The 16,520-nt window shown below is 43.0% G+C and overlaps 1 protein-coding gene across 4 annotated transcripts in view; it reads left to right on the top strand.

The window, feature by feature from the left end:
• LOC116984595 (fatty acyl-CoA reductase 1) overlaps nucleotides 1-16,520 on the top strand; it is a 92,370-nt gene that overhangs the window by 37,900 nt on the left and 37,950 nt on the right. For 3 of the 4 annotated variants that reach the window (XM_033038822.1, XM_033038820.1, XM_033038821.1), the window contains exon 2: nucleotides 4,671-4,926. In XM_033038822.1, coding sequence (XP_032894713.1) covers nucleotides 4,738-4,926 — 189 coding nt within the window. In that variant the 5' untranslated portion in view covers nucleotides 4,671-4,737. Of the gene's footprint in view, nucleotides 1-4,670; nucleotides 4,927-16,520 lie in introns of those variants that run through there. The other variant, XM_033038819.1, reaches the window with a different exon arrangement.

The raw sequence follows: 16,520 nt of genomic DNA, 5'->3' as shown, positions 1-16,520 counted from the left end.
GGTTACCCTACAAAGTGAAGAATCAAACAAATCAAAACAAACAAAAATATTTTCAAAGTGCTGGAGTAACTCAGCATCTCTGGAGAAAAAGGATGGATGATGTTTCGGGTCAGAACCCTTCTTCAGTATTCACTTCTTTAGAGAAATATTCTCATCATCATTGTAGATTACATGATGCCAAGCATGATTGCCCTCATGGGGGTCATGAAATGGCTGAAGATGCTGATCCTGGAGCCACAGACTTTATCTTTCAGCTTGTGTGCGACATCTTTTAATGTGGGGAGACTGGTGCGTGCAGATGCAGATTGAACGGCATCGACTCGCCAACAGTTGGGAGTCTCTCTCTGCGGCAGCCACCTTTCGCCTTCTCAGCCGTTGTGGTGCTGTCCACCTGCTGGCCAGCCACCATCCTCTCTGCTTGTTTCACCGTTAGAGTCGTCGTCTTGGCCCCGCGCTGTCAGAAACCACTTCTTTGACCAGCCTGCCATGGATGACCCTGCATTGACCATAGCTCCAGATATTTACCTCTCAGCTCTTAGGCACCTGCACACCTCACCACGACTAAGTGGTGAATTTCGAGAAAGAATACTCGCATATCTTTTGACGATATGTGTTATCTTTGCAGTCCAAGTGTTGATACGACCAAGGTCCGAAATCACTGGTGTTCATTTACAATTAGTTCCAGGTCTGGTATAGTTTAAATTAAATACAAGAAGATCCGTCTCACCTTATTTTCATCCAGGTCATATTGCACAATTATTGCAAAAGGGTTTAATTATCGTGAAACAATTTCATGGCTGGGAGGCAAGGACGCCTCTCAAAAGTCCATAAACTCTTTATGAGTAGTTGCATTTTAGCAGAAGAACATCAAGGTCATGGGTAGTAAAATGGAGGCACAAGAGGCTGTAGATACTGGAATCTTGAGCAAAAATCAAGCTGCTGTAGGATCTCCACAGGTTAGCCAGGATCTGTGGAAGGAATGGAGAGCCAGTGCTTCTGGTCGGCGCCCTTCTTCAAAGTGAACATCAGTCTGAAGTGGAGTCTCTACCCAAAACATAGTCTTATCCATTTCCCTCCATAGATGCTGTCTGACCCACTAGCTTTTCTTTGTACTCAAATCAGAAGTGGACTGTTCGACAGTTTTACCACATTCCATATTCTATGATCCCCTTAATACCTAAAAATTATCGGTTTCTGCTTTGAATGTACCTGGTTACTGAGCTTTCTCTGCCAAAAAGAACTGTGAATACTTACGGTTCACTACTCATTGGTGATTTTTTTTCCTCTCGCCTTAGTCATGATTGACTGTGACCCCTAACTCTAAACAGCCTAAGTAAAACATAATTTCTTCATCTACACTGACAAGCTCTGGAAGAATATTATTCATTTTGGTAACATCACTTCGCATTCTCCTAATTTCAAGAGACCGTAACCCCAAGCTGCTTTACTTTTCTACCAACTAACCTGCTATTTCAGAAATCAATTCTTCACTGCACTCTCTTCAATCGGCAGTATATCTGTGAACGGACATCAGAACTGTGCACAACAATCTAAATGTCATATCATCAGGATCCATTCCAGATGTTGTCTCATAAGGACCCAGCCATCTCTACTCTTGCACGCTAATCCTTTCGCAATAAAGACCAACATATTGCGTGCCTTCATAATTTCTAGTTGTACCCGCATAAGGCAATTGCATATACTCCAAGGCCTGCTCTTCTTCCACTGCAGTTCTGTGTTCTGATTGTGGATGAAGGAAGTCATGTGCTTATTCTTGTAGCTGTTTTAACCTCCAACCTTGAATAACATTACTTTGCATGCAGGCTCCTATGTGGTCCCCAATTTTCAAGTTTGCCTTTTCAGCTGAATTCCGAACAACATCATACAATTAGTTGTGGCATTTTTGCCCCATTTAAAGCAAGGCATAGTGTACTTATGGCTATCTTTTATGTTATTCTTTAGTGTGTGTGGATTTCCAAATCTTTTTTGCAGCAATGCAGGTAAAATCTTCTTAAACCTTACAGCCGCATTGTCTTGCTACTTTCAGCTCACTTATCACCGTCAGTGTGAAATAAAAGCGTTGAAGTTGGATTCTTCTGCATAAGAATTTATCAACGTCTACCAAACTGAATTTTTTCCCTCCGCAATTTTAATTAATCTCTAATGATCTTTATTGTTGGCTCTGCGAACCAGAAATAGAGGTCGTTTAGATTTTTTTTAATAAATGCAGACGGTGGAAATTTGAATTGAATTATTGAATTAAAGATACTGCAAGGAAGCAATCCCTTTTCCTTAGATAGACACAAAATGATGGAGTAACGCAGCGGGACAGGCGGCATCTCTGGATAGGATGAATGGGTGACGTTTCGGGTCAAGACCCTTCTTCAGACTCTCGACCTGAAACGTCACCCATTCCTTCTATCCAGAGATGCTGCCTGTCCCACTGAGTTACTCCAGCATTTTGTGTCTTATCTTTGGTGCAAACCAGCATCTGCAGTTCCTTCCTACACAACGCTATCCTGTGGGTCCACACCGACCATCAATCACCTGTTCACAGTAGGTCTATGCTATCCCACTTCAGCATCCACTCCTCACTCACTAGGGGCAATTTACAGAGGTTATTTAATCTACAAAAGTGCAGTTCTGTGGGATGTGGGAGGAAACCGGAGCACCTGGAGGAAACCCACGTGGCCATGGGGACAGCTTGCAAACTCCACTCCAATAGCAACTGAGGTTAAGATCGAAGCTGGGTCTCTGATGCTGAGAGGCAGCAGCTCTACCAGCTACACCACTGCGGTGCCCTAATGTTGTGAGGAAGTGTGCTTGCTTGCCATTCACACCTTTTCTGGATAGTTGCAATGTAATTCACCAAATGCTTTGATAGCTGGGATCTATGAAACATCCATCAAAAATGCTTTGAAAATGTTTGTATAAGGAATAGCTTGCATTTACATAGCAATGTGCTGGTGGAATTCAGTGGGTCAGGCATCACGTTGTGGATTTTTTAATTTCTAAACTAAACATGCAATTTAAAAAAATATGCAATGTAAAAACTGCAAAACTGAATGTTCTTGGTATGTCTTTACATTCATAATTACTAGATTTATACCCAGTCCTGTTTGTACTGGTAGCCCTTGCATATAGCACCATTGCCACTCATGTGGTCCCATGGGATGATATCCCTTCGCTTGTTTGAGTGGTGTTCCCACCAGCGTATTGGCCCTACACTGTGCTCCTCCCTTGCAGAGCCTTTGAATTGGCTGCACCAGGTTACAGGAGTACGTGCTGAGGAACACGCTGCTGTGTATAAAACTGGGCAAGAGAATGTCACAGACATCGTCAATGTTTTGGGTCGAGTATAATGGGGAGATGGCCAATGTAAAGAAAGGAGGGGTGAGGGAGGAGCTGGTAAGCGATCCAGGTGAGATGGAGCTAGGTGGGGGAGGGACAGGTGGAATGAGCAACAAAGTATGGGAGGAGATCTATATAGGACTTTTTACAGCACCAGCATTCTTATGTATTGAAAGGCGGTGACTATTGAACCAGAGACACAAATCAAATCTAATCCTCTCATAGCATAAGGGGAATTAAAACTTTGGAATGCAAAATCAAGTGAAATTTGCAGATAGTTATTTCAAAAACTTATGTACAGCAAATCAAGTATCATGTCAAAATAAAAAGCTTGTGTCCTTCAGAGGGCACAATCAAACCTTACTTGATTTGATCTGACCTGACGTGACTCCAAGCCTGAAGTGACTAAAAGTCACTCGGATGTGGCAAATCAGAATATTTTTTTGTGTGGTCATCATTGTGATGTTCAAAATCGTGGTAACCAATTTATGCGCAGTTGAGAATTGTCAGTTTTTGAGAACTGGCAAATGGTATGTTGGTAAATGGAGGAATATTGTCAAGGACGCTGGTGAATCATACTGCCCTTTAAATTGTGATATTGGATTAGTACTAGTCATGTTGCTGCACAGCATGGAAATAGGCCCTTCGTCGCACCTATCGCAATATGCCAACATGCTGACCAAGTTGGCATATTGCGCTAGTACCATTTGCCTGTATTTGGCCCATAATCTCTAAACCCTTCCTATCCATATATCTGTCCAAATATCTTTTGAAAGTTGTAATTATATCCGTCTCTGTAGTATCCTCGGACAGCTCATTCCAGATACAACCGAGTGAAAAGTTGCCCCTAAGGTCCTGCCTAAATCTCACCACTCTCACCTTAAGCCTATGCCTAATTTGTAAAACCTCTACCCTGCAAACATTCGCCTTATCCTTGCCATTTATGATCTTGTACACTTCAACAAGGTCACCCCTCATCCTCTGATCCTCCAAAGTATAATAAGGCCCAAAATAAACAACCTCTCTCTAACGCAAGCTTGTAAGCCCAGGTAACATTATGGTGAATTTATTTTGCACTGGTGAGTGAGAGTTGGTTAATAGATGTAAAAAAGAAAGCAAGGAGCAGGAATTAAAAATCCCTGTCTCGGGCTCGGGTCAACCAATGGAGATCACTATTTGAATTTATGTTTATAACAAGATTCTGTCTTCTGTGCCTTCAAATTCTTTGCAGATGAAGGATTTATGTTGATTTGGGGAGAGGGAATGTGGTGGTTGCTTTCTTGTGCTTGTTTTAATTGTTTTCTGTTTGTTTCTGACAGGCTGTCATAGATTCCAGAACTCCGTGAGAACCAGCTAACGTTTTGCTGGCCACATTGTGAAGGCAGTATGGTGTCGATACCAGAGTTCTACATGGGCAAGAATGTTCTCATCACAGGAGCCACAGGCTTCATGGGGAAGGTTCTGCTTGAGAAGTTGCTGCGATCTTGTCCCGGAGTCAAGACTGCATATATCCTCGTGAGAGCCAAAGCAGGCCAGAACTCTCAAGCACGAGTTCAAGAGATGCTCAATTGCAAGGTAAATGTGTTTCAGAAATGGTTGCATTTTTTCCCCCCAGAACTCTGCATTGGGTTGTGAGGAACATTAAAAAAAAAACAGTGCGGGAACAGGCTCTTCGGCCCACAATGTCTATGCCAACCATGATTCAATTTTAAACTAATGGCATTTGCCTACATGTGGTCTGTATCCCTATATTCTCCGACTGTTAAATGTGTCTTTCTAAATGTTTCTTAAACATTGATATACTATCTACTTCTCTCCCTCAACCTTAAAAGACATTTGAACAGATACTGTATAGGAAATGTTTAGAGTAATATGGTTCAGGCAAATTAGCCTAGCTTAGATGTGGCATCTTGGTCGGCATGAATGACTTGGGCCAAAGGGTATGTTTCTGTGCTGTATGAATCTATGGTTTCTCCTGGCAGCTCATTCCAGGCACTTGCCACTCTGTGTGCCACATAAATCTTTAAACTTTGGCCATCTAACTTTTAAAGCTGTCCTCTCATATTTGACATTACTCCCCTGGGGAAAAAAATGTCTGACTTAACCCTGTCTGTCTCTCATAGGACAGGGAGCAGCAAAATATGCCAGAACAATATAATGATTTGCTTTGTTTTCTGTTCACACTGCTCATGCTTGTTATGATATCCACTATTTGAAATATTTTAAGATTGCTTGAGACAAGGTCACACAGCAGGCTAGTCAAGCACACCCATGAAATCCCAGAGCGAGTGGCAAATTGGATCCATAATTGGCTTCATGACAGGAAGGAGATTTTGTGACTTTGTCAGTTACCATTGCGGTTCCATGACCAGTGATGGTTCCTTTCATATTGGCGATGTACGTTGGTGATTTGCACTTAAATATCAGAACCACAATAGAGAAGATTGTAGATATTCAAAGATTGGTTGTGAGATTGAGAGCGAGTAATGTTTTAGACTTCAGGAAAGAGCAGCTTTAGACAAAAATAGCAGCTACAATATTTTCTAGAGAAGTGTAAGCAACAATAGAACCCTGCAAAAACTGCGTGGTGTGGAATAATAGAGAAACCTGTAATTTTCCTTAAAGGGAAGAGGATGGATAAATAAAGTAGTCATATGGGATTCATTTATTGATTGTGTACAGCATTGCAATAATACTTGTTTCAAATGCAGTTATATATATAATATGCTCGTATGTTATCATTCATATTGCAAGCTCTATTGAGAATATCCTAGTTAATAGTAAAAAATTTTATAATTAGAATTGATTAAGTAAAAGATTAGCTTGAGTATAGCTTGACATTTTTGGGTTCTGAATAAGCTGAAGTTGCAAAGATGTGAGAATCAGGAAATTGGAGGCCAGCATTCAAACTGCTCTGATAGTGCATCCTATTGTGCCCAAGCAAAAGACGTAGTGTGAAAGGATGTATTTCCTGCGAAGTTGGTAGCTTCTGTAAACAGAAGTCTTCTGGTTGGTACTGATACTGATGATCACATTGTTAAGATGGAAATGCAAATGTTAGGCTTTTGACTAAGTTCCTGTTGTTTCGAAGGTTGTGGTCAACAGTTTGTGATTGATAGAACCACAAGATAAACGTATTGTATTAGTGACAAGTATACTTTGAATGCGTATAGCTTGTGTTTGATTTGTGTTAGACGTTGTTGCTGCAATTCTGTATAAACATGTGACTACGTTTCCAAAATACTATAAAATATGCTGTATGTCTTCATTTATTAGAGTGGTATCTTGGGGGAACCAGAAGTATCACTGGATATTTCTGGACTCTAACATCTCCAGCCATTCCCGTCTGACGTAAAAGTAAAGCTTGTATGGTTTACCTAACCTATTGTGAGTTGTCTATTTTAAGAAATGAACCTTAACCCTATTATATATTTTGAGTGGCATGATTTTTCCTTTTTATATACTCCTTGAGCATTCAGTGGTGGCAAGATCTTAAGCTGTGGCCTTTTCACCATAACAATCTTCCAATCTACCTTGTAGTAACCATTACACCTTTTATCTGTTCTTTCCCTGTAGCTGTCCCTCTATATTCTGTATTCTATTCTCCTTTTTTAGCACAAGCTGTTATATTCATGAATGGCTTGATTGTACCTGTGCATACATGCAAAACAATGTTTTTCATTGTATTTTGGTAAAGTGAATAATGTACCAAACCCATCAAGTCTGTGCCAGCTCTCAGAGTGATCCTGTTTCCCTTTGGTTGTGGGCTGCTATCACTGGCACACTAACAAGTAGTGGGCATACCAGTGGCTGACTTATAATGAGCTAATAATCCTCCAGCAGTAGTGGGCATACCAGTGGCTGATTTATAATGAGCTAATAATCCTCCAGCAATAATCCTCTTTGTCTCAATCTATCTTTTGGGAAGAGGAGCTATGGAGTACATAAAATATAAGAGCAGGGAGTTAATCTTGGAAGAGCACATCACAATTTAGACCACAGTGTTCCATGCAGTTCTGGTCCTTGCACAACAGGAAAGATATGATTGATGAAGTCTATCCTTGGTCCCCATTACTGCAAAGGAGACAAGCCCAGCTTATTCAACTTTTCCTCGGAGCTGCAACTTAATATTCTTCTGCAATCACATCTCTCCTGTCACCTAAGGAAAAGAACTGCATCCAGCACTGTGTGGTTGAGATATTCCCTTCCAATATTAATTCCCTGCCATTGTATTCTATGTACACCATGGCTTCTCTTCCCAAAGACAGATTGAAACAAACAAGCACTACTGCTAGAAGATTATTAGCTCCGTAAAACTCACCATCGGGTATGCCCAAGATTAGAGGGTGCCCATGTGTAGCATAAATGAGAAGGGTCTGCCTCCTTTTGCAGAGGAATTATAAACCAGGAGACATGATTGTAAGAAAGATTAGAAGTGAGCTAGGAGAGTTAATATTTCCCTCATTCAGTGGAAGCTTGGAATGCTGCCTGAAAGGGTAATGCGGTGAAAGTGTGTTGAGAATTTAAAGGGAACATGGCTACTATTTGGCAGAATAAGTCTTTTCTGACCAACACACGGGTTGCGCGGCACAGTGATGCAGCGGCATAGCTACTGACTTGCAGTGTCAGACACCCGGGTTTTAATCCTGACAATGGGTGCTTGTCTGTACGGAGTTTGTACGTTCTCTCTGTGGGTTTTCTCTGAGATCTTCGGTTTCCTCCAACACACCAAAGATGTACAGGTTTGTGGGTTAATTGACTTGGTGTAAAATTGTCCCTAGTGTGTGTAGGGTAGTGTTAATGTGTGTGGATTGCTGATCGGTGCGGACTCGGTGGGCTGAAGGGTCTGTTTCCGTGCTGTATCTAAACTAGACTAAAAAACTAAACTAAAGGGTCACAGGGCCTGGAAACACAAGAAACTGCAGATACTGAAGTGTTGAGCTAAACACAGTACTGGAGGCACTTGGTCAGTCAGGAAGCTTGTGAAGAAAGAAAGGACAGGCAACGTTTCGGATCGGATCCTTGCATTAGACACTGGGATTGTAAATGGAAACAAACTATTGTGTTTGTGCAGGTTGGTTTTGGACTGCAAAATTATCTTTTTTTTCCCTCCTGCTACACAGCCTTTATTTTCTTGGACAAATGAATAGCATCTCCCAGTTGTACAATCCTCTGATTACTGCACCACTCCGTCTAAGTGTATTCCAACATTCCAGCATTGTAGATGTATCTCTGAACACTGTCCTACAAATGCTTAGTTAAACTTTTGCCCTAATATTTTGTGTCTGAGTATCCATTTTGATATGTGACACACCTTGTGGTGTAATGTTACAATACAAATGCTGTACAAACACGAGTTGCCAACAATACAGCAATTGATTGGAAATGCAGGCATTATGGTTTGCTTTTCTGTATTATGGTTGATCTAGTTAAATTTTTACTTAGTCACACTTGGCTTCATTTGTCACGGAGACAGAATGCAAGGGAAATATAATCAAATATGCCACATGTCCATTCTTGACAACAATTTGAAATGTTCAATATAAATTTACTGCCCAATAATTAACGCGGTAAATTCTTGGCAAAGGTGCTTGAGCAGTGGAAAGACAGACCGGGCAAACGGTTGTATGTGCTTATGACTAATTCTGAAAGGCTCTGATTTAATCGGGCGCAGCTTGACTGCTTTTTACTGGTGTTCTTTGGTATTTAATTTTGCACTTTACCTTGGTTTTTGCCTGTACTCATTTTTTATTTTAGAAGGACACAAAGTGTTGGAGTAACTCCAGCACTTTGTGTTCTTTTTAAGCAAGGCATCTTGCAGTGCCTTGTTTCCTCATTTTTATCTTCCCTTTCTTTTCCCCCTATTCCCAGCCAATTGGTTTTTCATGCTGCTGCAAAACCTGTATTATTTGATGAATGCTTCAAAAGCTTCTGTTTGTTGCTTGAATATCTCTTGGGTCAAGCCGGGTTTTTAAAATCATATTCACAATTATGGCGAGGTACAGGTACAATGAAAATATTAAGCAGCAGCATCACAGACACATAGATTCAGACAACAGACAGAAACATAAATCTTGCAGGACAGTAAAAATATAAATGTGTTTAAAAGAAGACATTAGTGCCAAACACCTCGAGGTCCATGGTAGTGCGAGAGGTGGTGCGTGATGTTCTGTTACTCGTACCTCTGTAGGATTCGGCTTATGCAGGTCAGTTCAAGAACCCAACCGTTGTTGGAAAATAGCTGTTCCTGACCTAGTGTCGTGGCTTCTGTCCTTCCTGCCCGATGGTAGCAGTGAGAAGAGGACATGACCCGGGTGGTGGAGATCGTTGATGTCAGATGGCGCCGCCTTGGGAAAGGATGTCGATGCTTTTGATGGTGGGAAGAGCTCTGCCCATGCAAGACCGGGCTGAGTCCACCACTCTCTGCAGTCTCAGCGGATGCAGCAGCATCTATGGAGCGAAGGAAATAGGCAACGTTTCGGGCCGAAACCCTTCTTCAGTTGCCTATTTCCTTCGCTCCATAGATGCTGCTGCACCCGCTGAGTTTCTCCAGCATTTTTGTGTACCTTCGATTTTCCAGCATCTGCAGTTCCTTCTTAAACACACTCTGCAGTCTCTTGTGTTCCTGTTCATTGGAATGCTATACCGGGTCATGATGCAACCAATCAGGAAACGTTCTACTATCGATTTGCAGACGTTTGTGGGAGTATTCAATAACAAACCAAATCTCTAAACTTTTATCTTTAGTGATTATCATAAGTTGCATCATATCTTTGACACCTTTGATAATGTGCCACATGGGAGTTTGCTGAGGAAGATGAGAGCCCAAGGTATCAAAGGGCAGATACTAGTATGGATAGCAGGTTGGTTGGAAGGCAAAGTGGCAATAAAGGGGGCTTTTTCTGGCTGTCCGCCAGTGACTAGTGGAGTTCCGCAGGGCTTGTTGCTGAGGCAGCTCCTCTTTACTTTGTATATTAATGATTTGGACGAGGGGATTGAAGGCTTTGTGGCCAAGTTTGCGGAAGATATGAAAATAGATGGAAGGGCAGATAGAATAGAGAAAATAGGGACTCTGGAGTAGGTTTGGAGAATGGGCAGAGAAGTGGCAGAGGGAGTATACTGTAGCAAAGTATAGTGGAGTCATGCATTTTGGTAGTAGGAATAAAGGCATAGATTAATTTCTAAATGGGGAGAGAATCCCGAAATAGGAGTTGCAAAGGGATTTGGGATTGCTGGTGCAGGATTCCCAAAAGGGTTAATCTGCAATTCTAATCGGTAGTAAAGAAAACTAATGCAATGCTAGCATTTATTTCGAGGAGGCTTGTATACAAAAACAGCGATGTAATGCTGAGGCTCAATAAGGCGTTGGCCAGGCCTCATTTGTAATATTGTGGGCAATTTTGGGCACCATATCTGAGGAAGAATGTGCTGACTCTGGAGAGGTTCCAGAGGAGATTTACAAGAATGATCCCAGGAATGAGTAGGCTAACATAGGATGAGCGTTTGATGGCACTGGGCCGATACTCCCTGGAGCTTAGACGAGGGAGAACCTCATTGAAACACAGAATAGTGAAAGGCTTGGATAGAGTGGATGTGGAGAGGATGTTTCCACTGGTGGGAGAGTCTCGGACTAGAGGTCATAGTCTCAGATTAAAGGATGTTCTTTTAGGAAGATGAAGAGGAATTTGTTTAGTCAGAGGGTGGTAAATCTGTGGAATTCTTTGCCACAGAAGACTGCGGAGGCAACAGCAATGGATATATTTAAGGCAGAGATAGATAGATTCTTGATTAATACGGGTGTCGGGTTATGGGGAGAAGGCAGGAGAATGTTGTTGGGAGGGAGAGATAGATCAGCCATGATTGAATGACGGAGTAGACTTGATGGGCCGAATGGTCTAATTCTGCTCCTATCACTTACGATATTATGATCTTTTGGAAATATTGGTGTAACCATATTCAGAATTCTTTATAACGTAACTGACCTAATTTTACCAATAAATTTCCACTGTATTACAAAAGTAGGGGGGATATGAGCCTCAGTCTGTTATCTGGGATGTCTGTTAACTCCAATATGCCAGACAGTCTGATATCTCCCAAAGCTGTTCTCTAGAATTGGATTGTGGCAAAAGGATCTTGAAGGATATGATCAACCTTTCCACCATTCAGTTTGATCAAAACTGATCTGCAACTTTTCTGCATATTTTCCTTTTCATCTAACAAAGTGGCCATTGCTCATACTACTCCAATGTGTCCGATAACCCACCCCCTCACCTGTATCCACCTGTCACTTTAAGAAGGTTTCCGACCCGGAACATTTCTCCAGAGATGCTGCCTGAGCCGCTGAGTTACTCCAGCACTTACCATCGGAGCCGATTCCCTGCCTGGGATCGACGCTCTAACCGCGGCCTGCGGACTTTAACATCAAGAGCTCGCAGTCTCGGGAGAAACCAAGTCGGGAAGCTCCGGAAGCCGCACAACATCGACTAGCCCCGACCCGAGGTAGATCGCCCGGCGAGGGGGAGCAGAGATTCCCCCCCAGTACAGGAGCTTGAGGAGGCCCGCTGCCGGCTACGGGAGTACGATTGTCCCATCAACGGACTGCTGGAGGATAAAGAAGGGAAGAGATTGAACTTCTTTTCGCCTTCCATCACTGAGGAATGTGAAGGAGTCACTATGGTGGATGTTTATGTTAAAATGTATTTTGTGTGTTCTGTTGCTTTTTATTAGCATGACTGTATGGCAAATCAAATTCCTCGTATGTTGCAAAACATACTTGGCTAATAAAGTAAGTATGAGTGAAGTATGAGTATGAGTGTTTTGTGTCTATCCAACTGTCATATACTAGATTTTACCTGCCCCCACCTCTCTTTTCCAGTTTTCTCCCCCTCCATCAATCTGACGAAGGCTCCCGACCTAAAATGTTGTTCCTCTATTCCCTCCTCAATTGCTATACTCAGTTTAGTTTATTTTAGTACTGAGGTACAGTGAAAGCCTTTTGTTGCGTGCTGACCCGCTGAGTTCTTCCCCACTTTGTGTTTTGCTGTGTGTTATTAAAACAGTGGCAATGGGAAGGAGGGGGGTGGGTGGTGGTTCAAGGCTACAGAGTTTAGGACTTGCAATCATGCAGTTGTTTTTCCTGCAGGGTTGTCAAAAAGGTGATTTTATCAGCCATGATTTATGTTGCTATAGCAAGCTAAAAATACCAAATACTGTGTGTTGCATTGTGTAATGGGACATAGTTGCACAGGTGTTGATGGAAGCAACTGCTTGTCAAATTCCAATGGCCACCTGAGGTGATGACTGGCAGACAATGTTCTTAACAGGCAGTGGTGTCTAATTACAACAGTGAGGATACATGCAAACCATTTTTCTTTCCAAATCAGCTTACTTCCTGATTGTCAGCTTCTAAGTAACTCTTAAGTGGTTCTCTAATTCCTGGTGAAATATGGATAATAGGTGCAGGAGTAGGCCATTCGGCCCTTCGAGTCAGCACCGCCATTCAATATGATCAAGTTCAAGTTCAAGTGAGTTTATTGTCATGTGTCCCTGTATAGGACAATGAAATTCTTGCTTTGCTTAAGCACACAGAAAATAGTAGGCATTTACTACAAAACAGATAAATGTGTCCATATACCATGATATAAATATATACACACATGAATAAATAAACTGGTAGTGCAAATAACAGAAAGTGGTTGCTAATAATCAGAGTTTTGTCCGAGCCAGGTTTAATAGCCTGATGGCTGAGGGGAAGTAGCTATTCCTGAACCTGGTTGTTGCAGTCTTCAGGCTCCAGTACCTTCTACCTGAAGGTAGCAGGGAGATGAGTGTGTGGCCAGGATGGTGTGGGTCTTTGATGATACTGCCAGCCTTTTTGAGGCAGCGACTGCGATAAATCCCCTCGATGGAAGGAAGGTCAGAGCCGATGATGGACTGGGCAGTGTTTACTACTTTTTGTAGTCTTTTCCTCTCCAGGGCGCTCAAATTTCCGAACCAAGCCACGATGCAACCGGTCAGCATGCTCTCGACTGTGCACCTGTAGAGGTTAGAGAGAGTCTTCCTTGACAATCCGACTCTCCGTAATCTTCTCAGGAAGTAGAGGCGCTGATGAGCTTTTTTGATAATTGCGTTAGTGTTCTCGGACCAGGAAAGATCTTCAGAGATGTGCACCCCCAGGAATTTGAAGTTCTTGACCCTTTCAACCATCGACCCGTTGATATAAATGGGGCTGTGGGTCCCCCTTCTACTCCTTCCAAAGTCCACAATCAGTTCCTTGGTTTTGCTGGTGTTGAGGGCCAGGTTATTGCGCTGGCACCATATGGACAGTTGCTCGATCTCTCTTCTGTACTCTGACTCATCCCCATCAGTGATACGCCCCACAATAGTGGTGTCGTCAGCGAACTTGATGATGGAGTTCGCACTGTGGTTCGCTACGCAGTCATGGGTATAGAGTGAGTACAGCAGGGGGCTGAGCACGCAGCCTTGAGGTGCTCCCGTGCTGATTGTTATTGAGGCTGACACATTTCCACCAATACGAACAGACTGTGGTCTGTGGACGAGGAAGTCGAGGATCCAGTTGCAGAGGGATGCGCAGAGACCCAGTTCTGCGAGTTTGGTAACCAGTTTGGAGGGGATGATTGTGTTAAATGCCGAGCCGTAATCAATGAATAACAGCCTGACATATGAGTTTTTGTTGTCCAAGTGGTCCAGTGCGGAGTGGAGGGCCAGCGAGATCGCATCCACCGTTGATCTGTTGTGGCGGTACGCGAACTGCAGTGGGTCCAGGTTTTTGTCGATGTAGGAGTTGATTTGCTCCATGATCAACCTCTCAAAGCACTTCATCACCACCGGCGTTAGTGCTACTGGTCGATAGTCATTGAGGCACGTCACCTTACTCTTCTTGGGCACCGGTATAATTAGCTTTTCATCCAAAATCAGAACCCCATTCCTGCTTTCGCCCCATATCCCTTGATTTTGTTAGCCCTAAGAGATATATCTAACTCTCTTGAATACATCTATCTAACTCTCTTGAATACATCTATCTAACTCTCTCTTGAATATATCAAATTGTGTTCCGACTAATTTCTTCTTCTTCTTCTTAAGCCCTTTGCTCCTCTAGGGAGCAGAGGCCATTGACATCACTCGGTTGACGGCAGTTCTTTCAAGATTTCCCCAGTTGAGCCCACTCTCAGACATTTCTGTCTGGCCACCTCTTCTCCAGCTGATCCTGGGGCGACCTATTTTCCTTTTTCCTTGGGGGTTCCATTTCAGGGCTTGCCGGGTGATGTTTGTGGCAGGTTTCCTGCGGGTGTGTCCAATCCAACTCCATTTTCTCCTTCGAATTTGTAAGTCAATGGGCTCCTGGCTTGTTCTTTTCCACAGGTCCACATTGCTTACTTTGTCTCCACCAGATATTATTCTCCTAAGGCAGGTGTTAATGAATGTTTGCAGCCTGTTTGTGGTGTGTTTTGTTGTTTTCCATGTCTCTGATCCATACAGCATCACCTGTTTCACATTTGTTAAATATGTGTATTTTGCTGTTGATTGAGATGTGTTTTGAGCTCCAGATCTCCCTGAGCATGTTAAACACCACCCTAGCCTTATTGATTCCACTTTTTACGTCTGCCTCTGTCCCTCCGGTGATGTCCACAACACTGCCTAGGTATGTGAATGTTTCTACCTCCTCTAGACCAGTGCTATGCATAAGGATAGGGTTGCTGGTTTTGGAGTGGATCCTCATCACCTGTGTCTTTGCTGTATTGGGTGTAAGACCAAGTTTTGTTGCAGCTTGTGAGAGTCTGGCCGTTTTCTCCTGCATTTGAATCTGTGTGTGTATGAAAGGAGAGCTATGTCGTCTGCAAAGTCAATGTCATCTAGCTGCTCCCACAATGTCCACTGAATTAAATTTATTTTCCCTTTAGTTGTTTCCATCATGATCCTATCAATTGCCAGGAGGAACAAGAATGGTGACAATAGACATCCCTGCTTGACACCCGTCCTGACACTAATCTCTGAGAAAGCTGGCCTGCATACATAACTTTGCATGAGGTTCCATCATACGAGTTCTTGATTAAGTTTATGATCTTGGTGGGAATTCCAGAGTGGTCCATTAGGCGCCATAGTGTTGTCCTGTCTAAGCTGTCAAACGCTTTCTCAAAGTCGATGAAGTTGATGTACAGGGACGTGTTCCATTCAATAGACTGCTCAATGATGATGCGTAATGTTGCTATGTGGTCTGTGCATGAGCGATCCTTCCTGAATCCTGCTTGCTGGTCCCATAGCCTCTTGTCTACACCTTCCTGAAGACGGTTGAGGATGACCTGGTTGAGAATTTTACTGGGTACAGAGAGTAGGGTGATCCCTCGGTAGTTGTCACATTTTCTTAGGTCACCTTTTTTTGGCAGTTTCATGATGTATCCCTCTGCCCATTCTGTGGGTGTCTTTTCCTCTTCCAAAAATCTCCCAAAGAAGCCATGGAGCATGTCTGTTGATGAGTCTATATCTACTTTCAGGGCTTCAGGTGGAATATTGTCAGGGCCAGCAGCCTTGCCAGTTTTCTGTTGCTTGATTCCAGCCTTTATTTCTGATTTTGCTGGTCTGTCACACTTAATTTGTAGTGGTATCCTAACTTTAGGAATGTGTGTCTGTGCAGCCGGTGGTGGCCTGTTTAGGACTTCTTCGAAATGTTCTACCCATCTGTCGAGCTGCGCCTCCTGGGTTGAAAGCAGCTGACCATTCTTGTCTGTAATTGGTTTATTACTATGCAGATATGTCCCGGACAATTTCCTTGTGATGGTATATAGCTCCCTCATGTTCCTTTGAGTCGCCACAATTTCTGCCCCATTGGCTAGCCTCTCCACCTGTGTTCTCTTGTCCCTTCTGATGTTCTTTCGCACTTCTTTGTGGCATCACATTCTCCTTTAACTTTCTCCTCTGTTGGATTGCGTTGAGGGTTTCTGGTGTTATCCACTCTTTGTGCTTTTGGGTCCTTCTCCCTAGGGCCTCCTCACAGGTTGTGCTCCAAGCAGCTTTTAGGTGTTCCCACTCCTCATTTACTGTCCATCCTTCCTTCCTCCTCTGCTGTAGCACTGTGTTTTCCCTTGAGAGGGTATCCTTGAACTTCTTCACCACTTGAGCACTACTGAGGTATTCAATGTTGTATTTACCTC

The sequence above is a fragment of the Amblyraja radiata genome, chromosome 20, assembly GCF_010909765.2.
Source record: "Amblyraja radiata isolate CabotCenter1 chromosome 20, sAmbRad1.1.pri, whole genome shotgun sequence".
Classification (NCBI taxonomy): Eukaryota; Metazoa; Chordata; class Chondrichthyes; order Rajiformes; family Rajidae; genus Amblyraja; species Amblyraja radiata.
The sequence above is the reverse complement of the archived record's forward strand: the minus strand, read 5'-3'. Positions and strand labels throughout refer to the sequence as shown.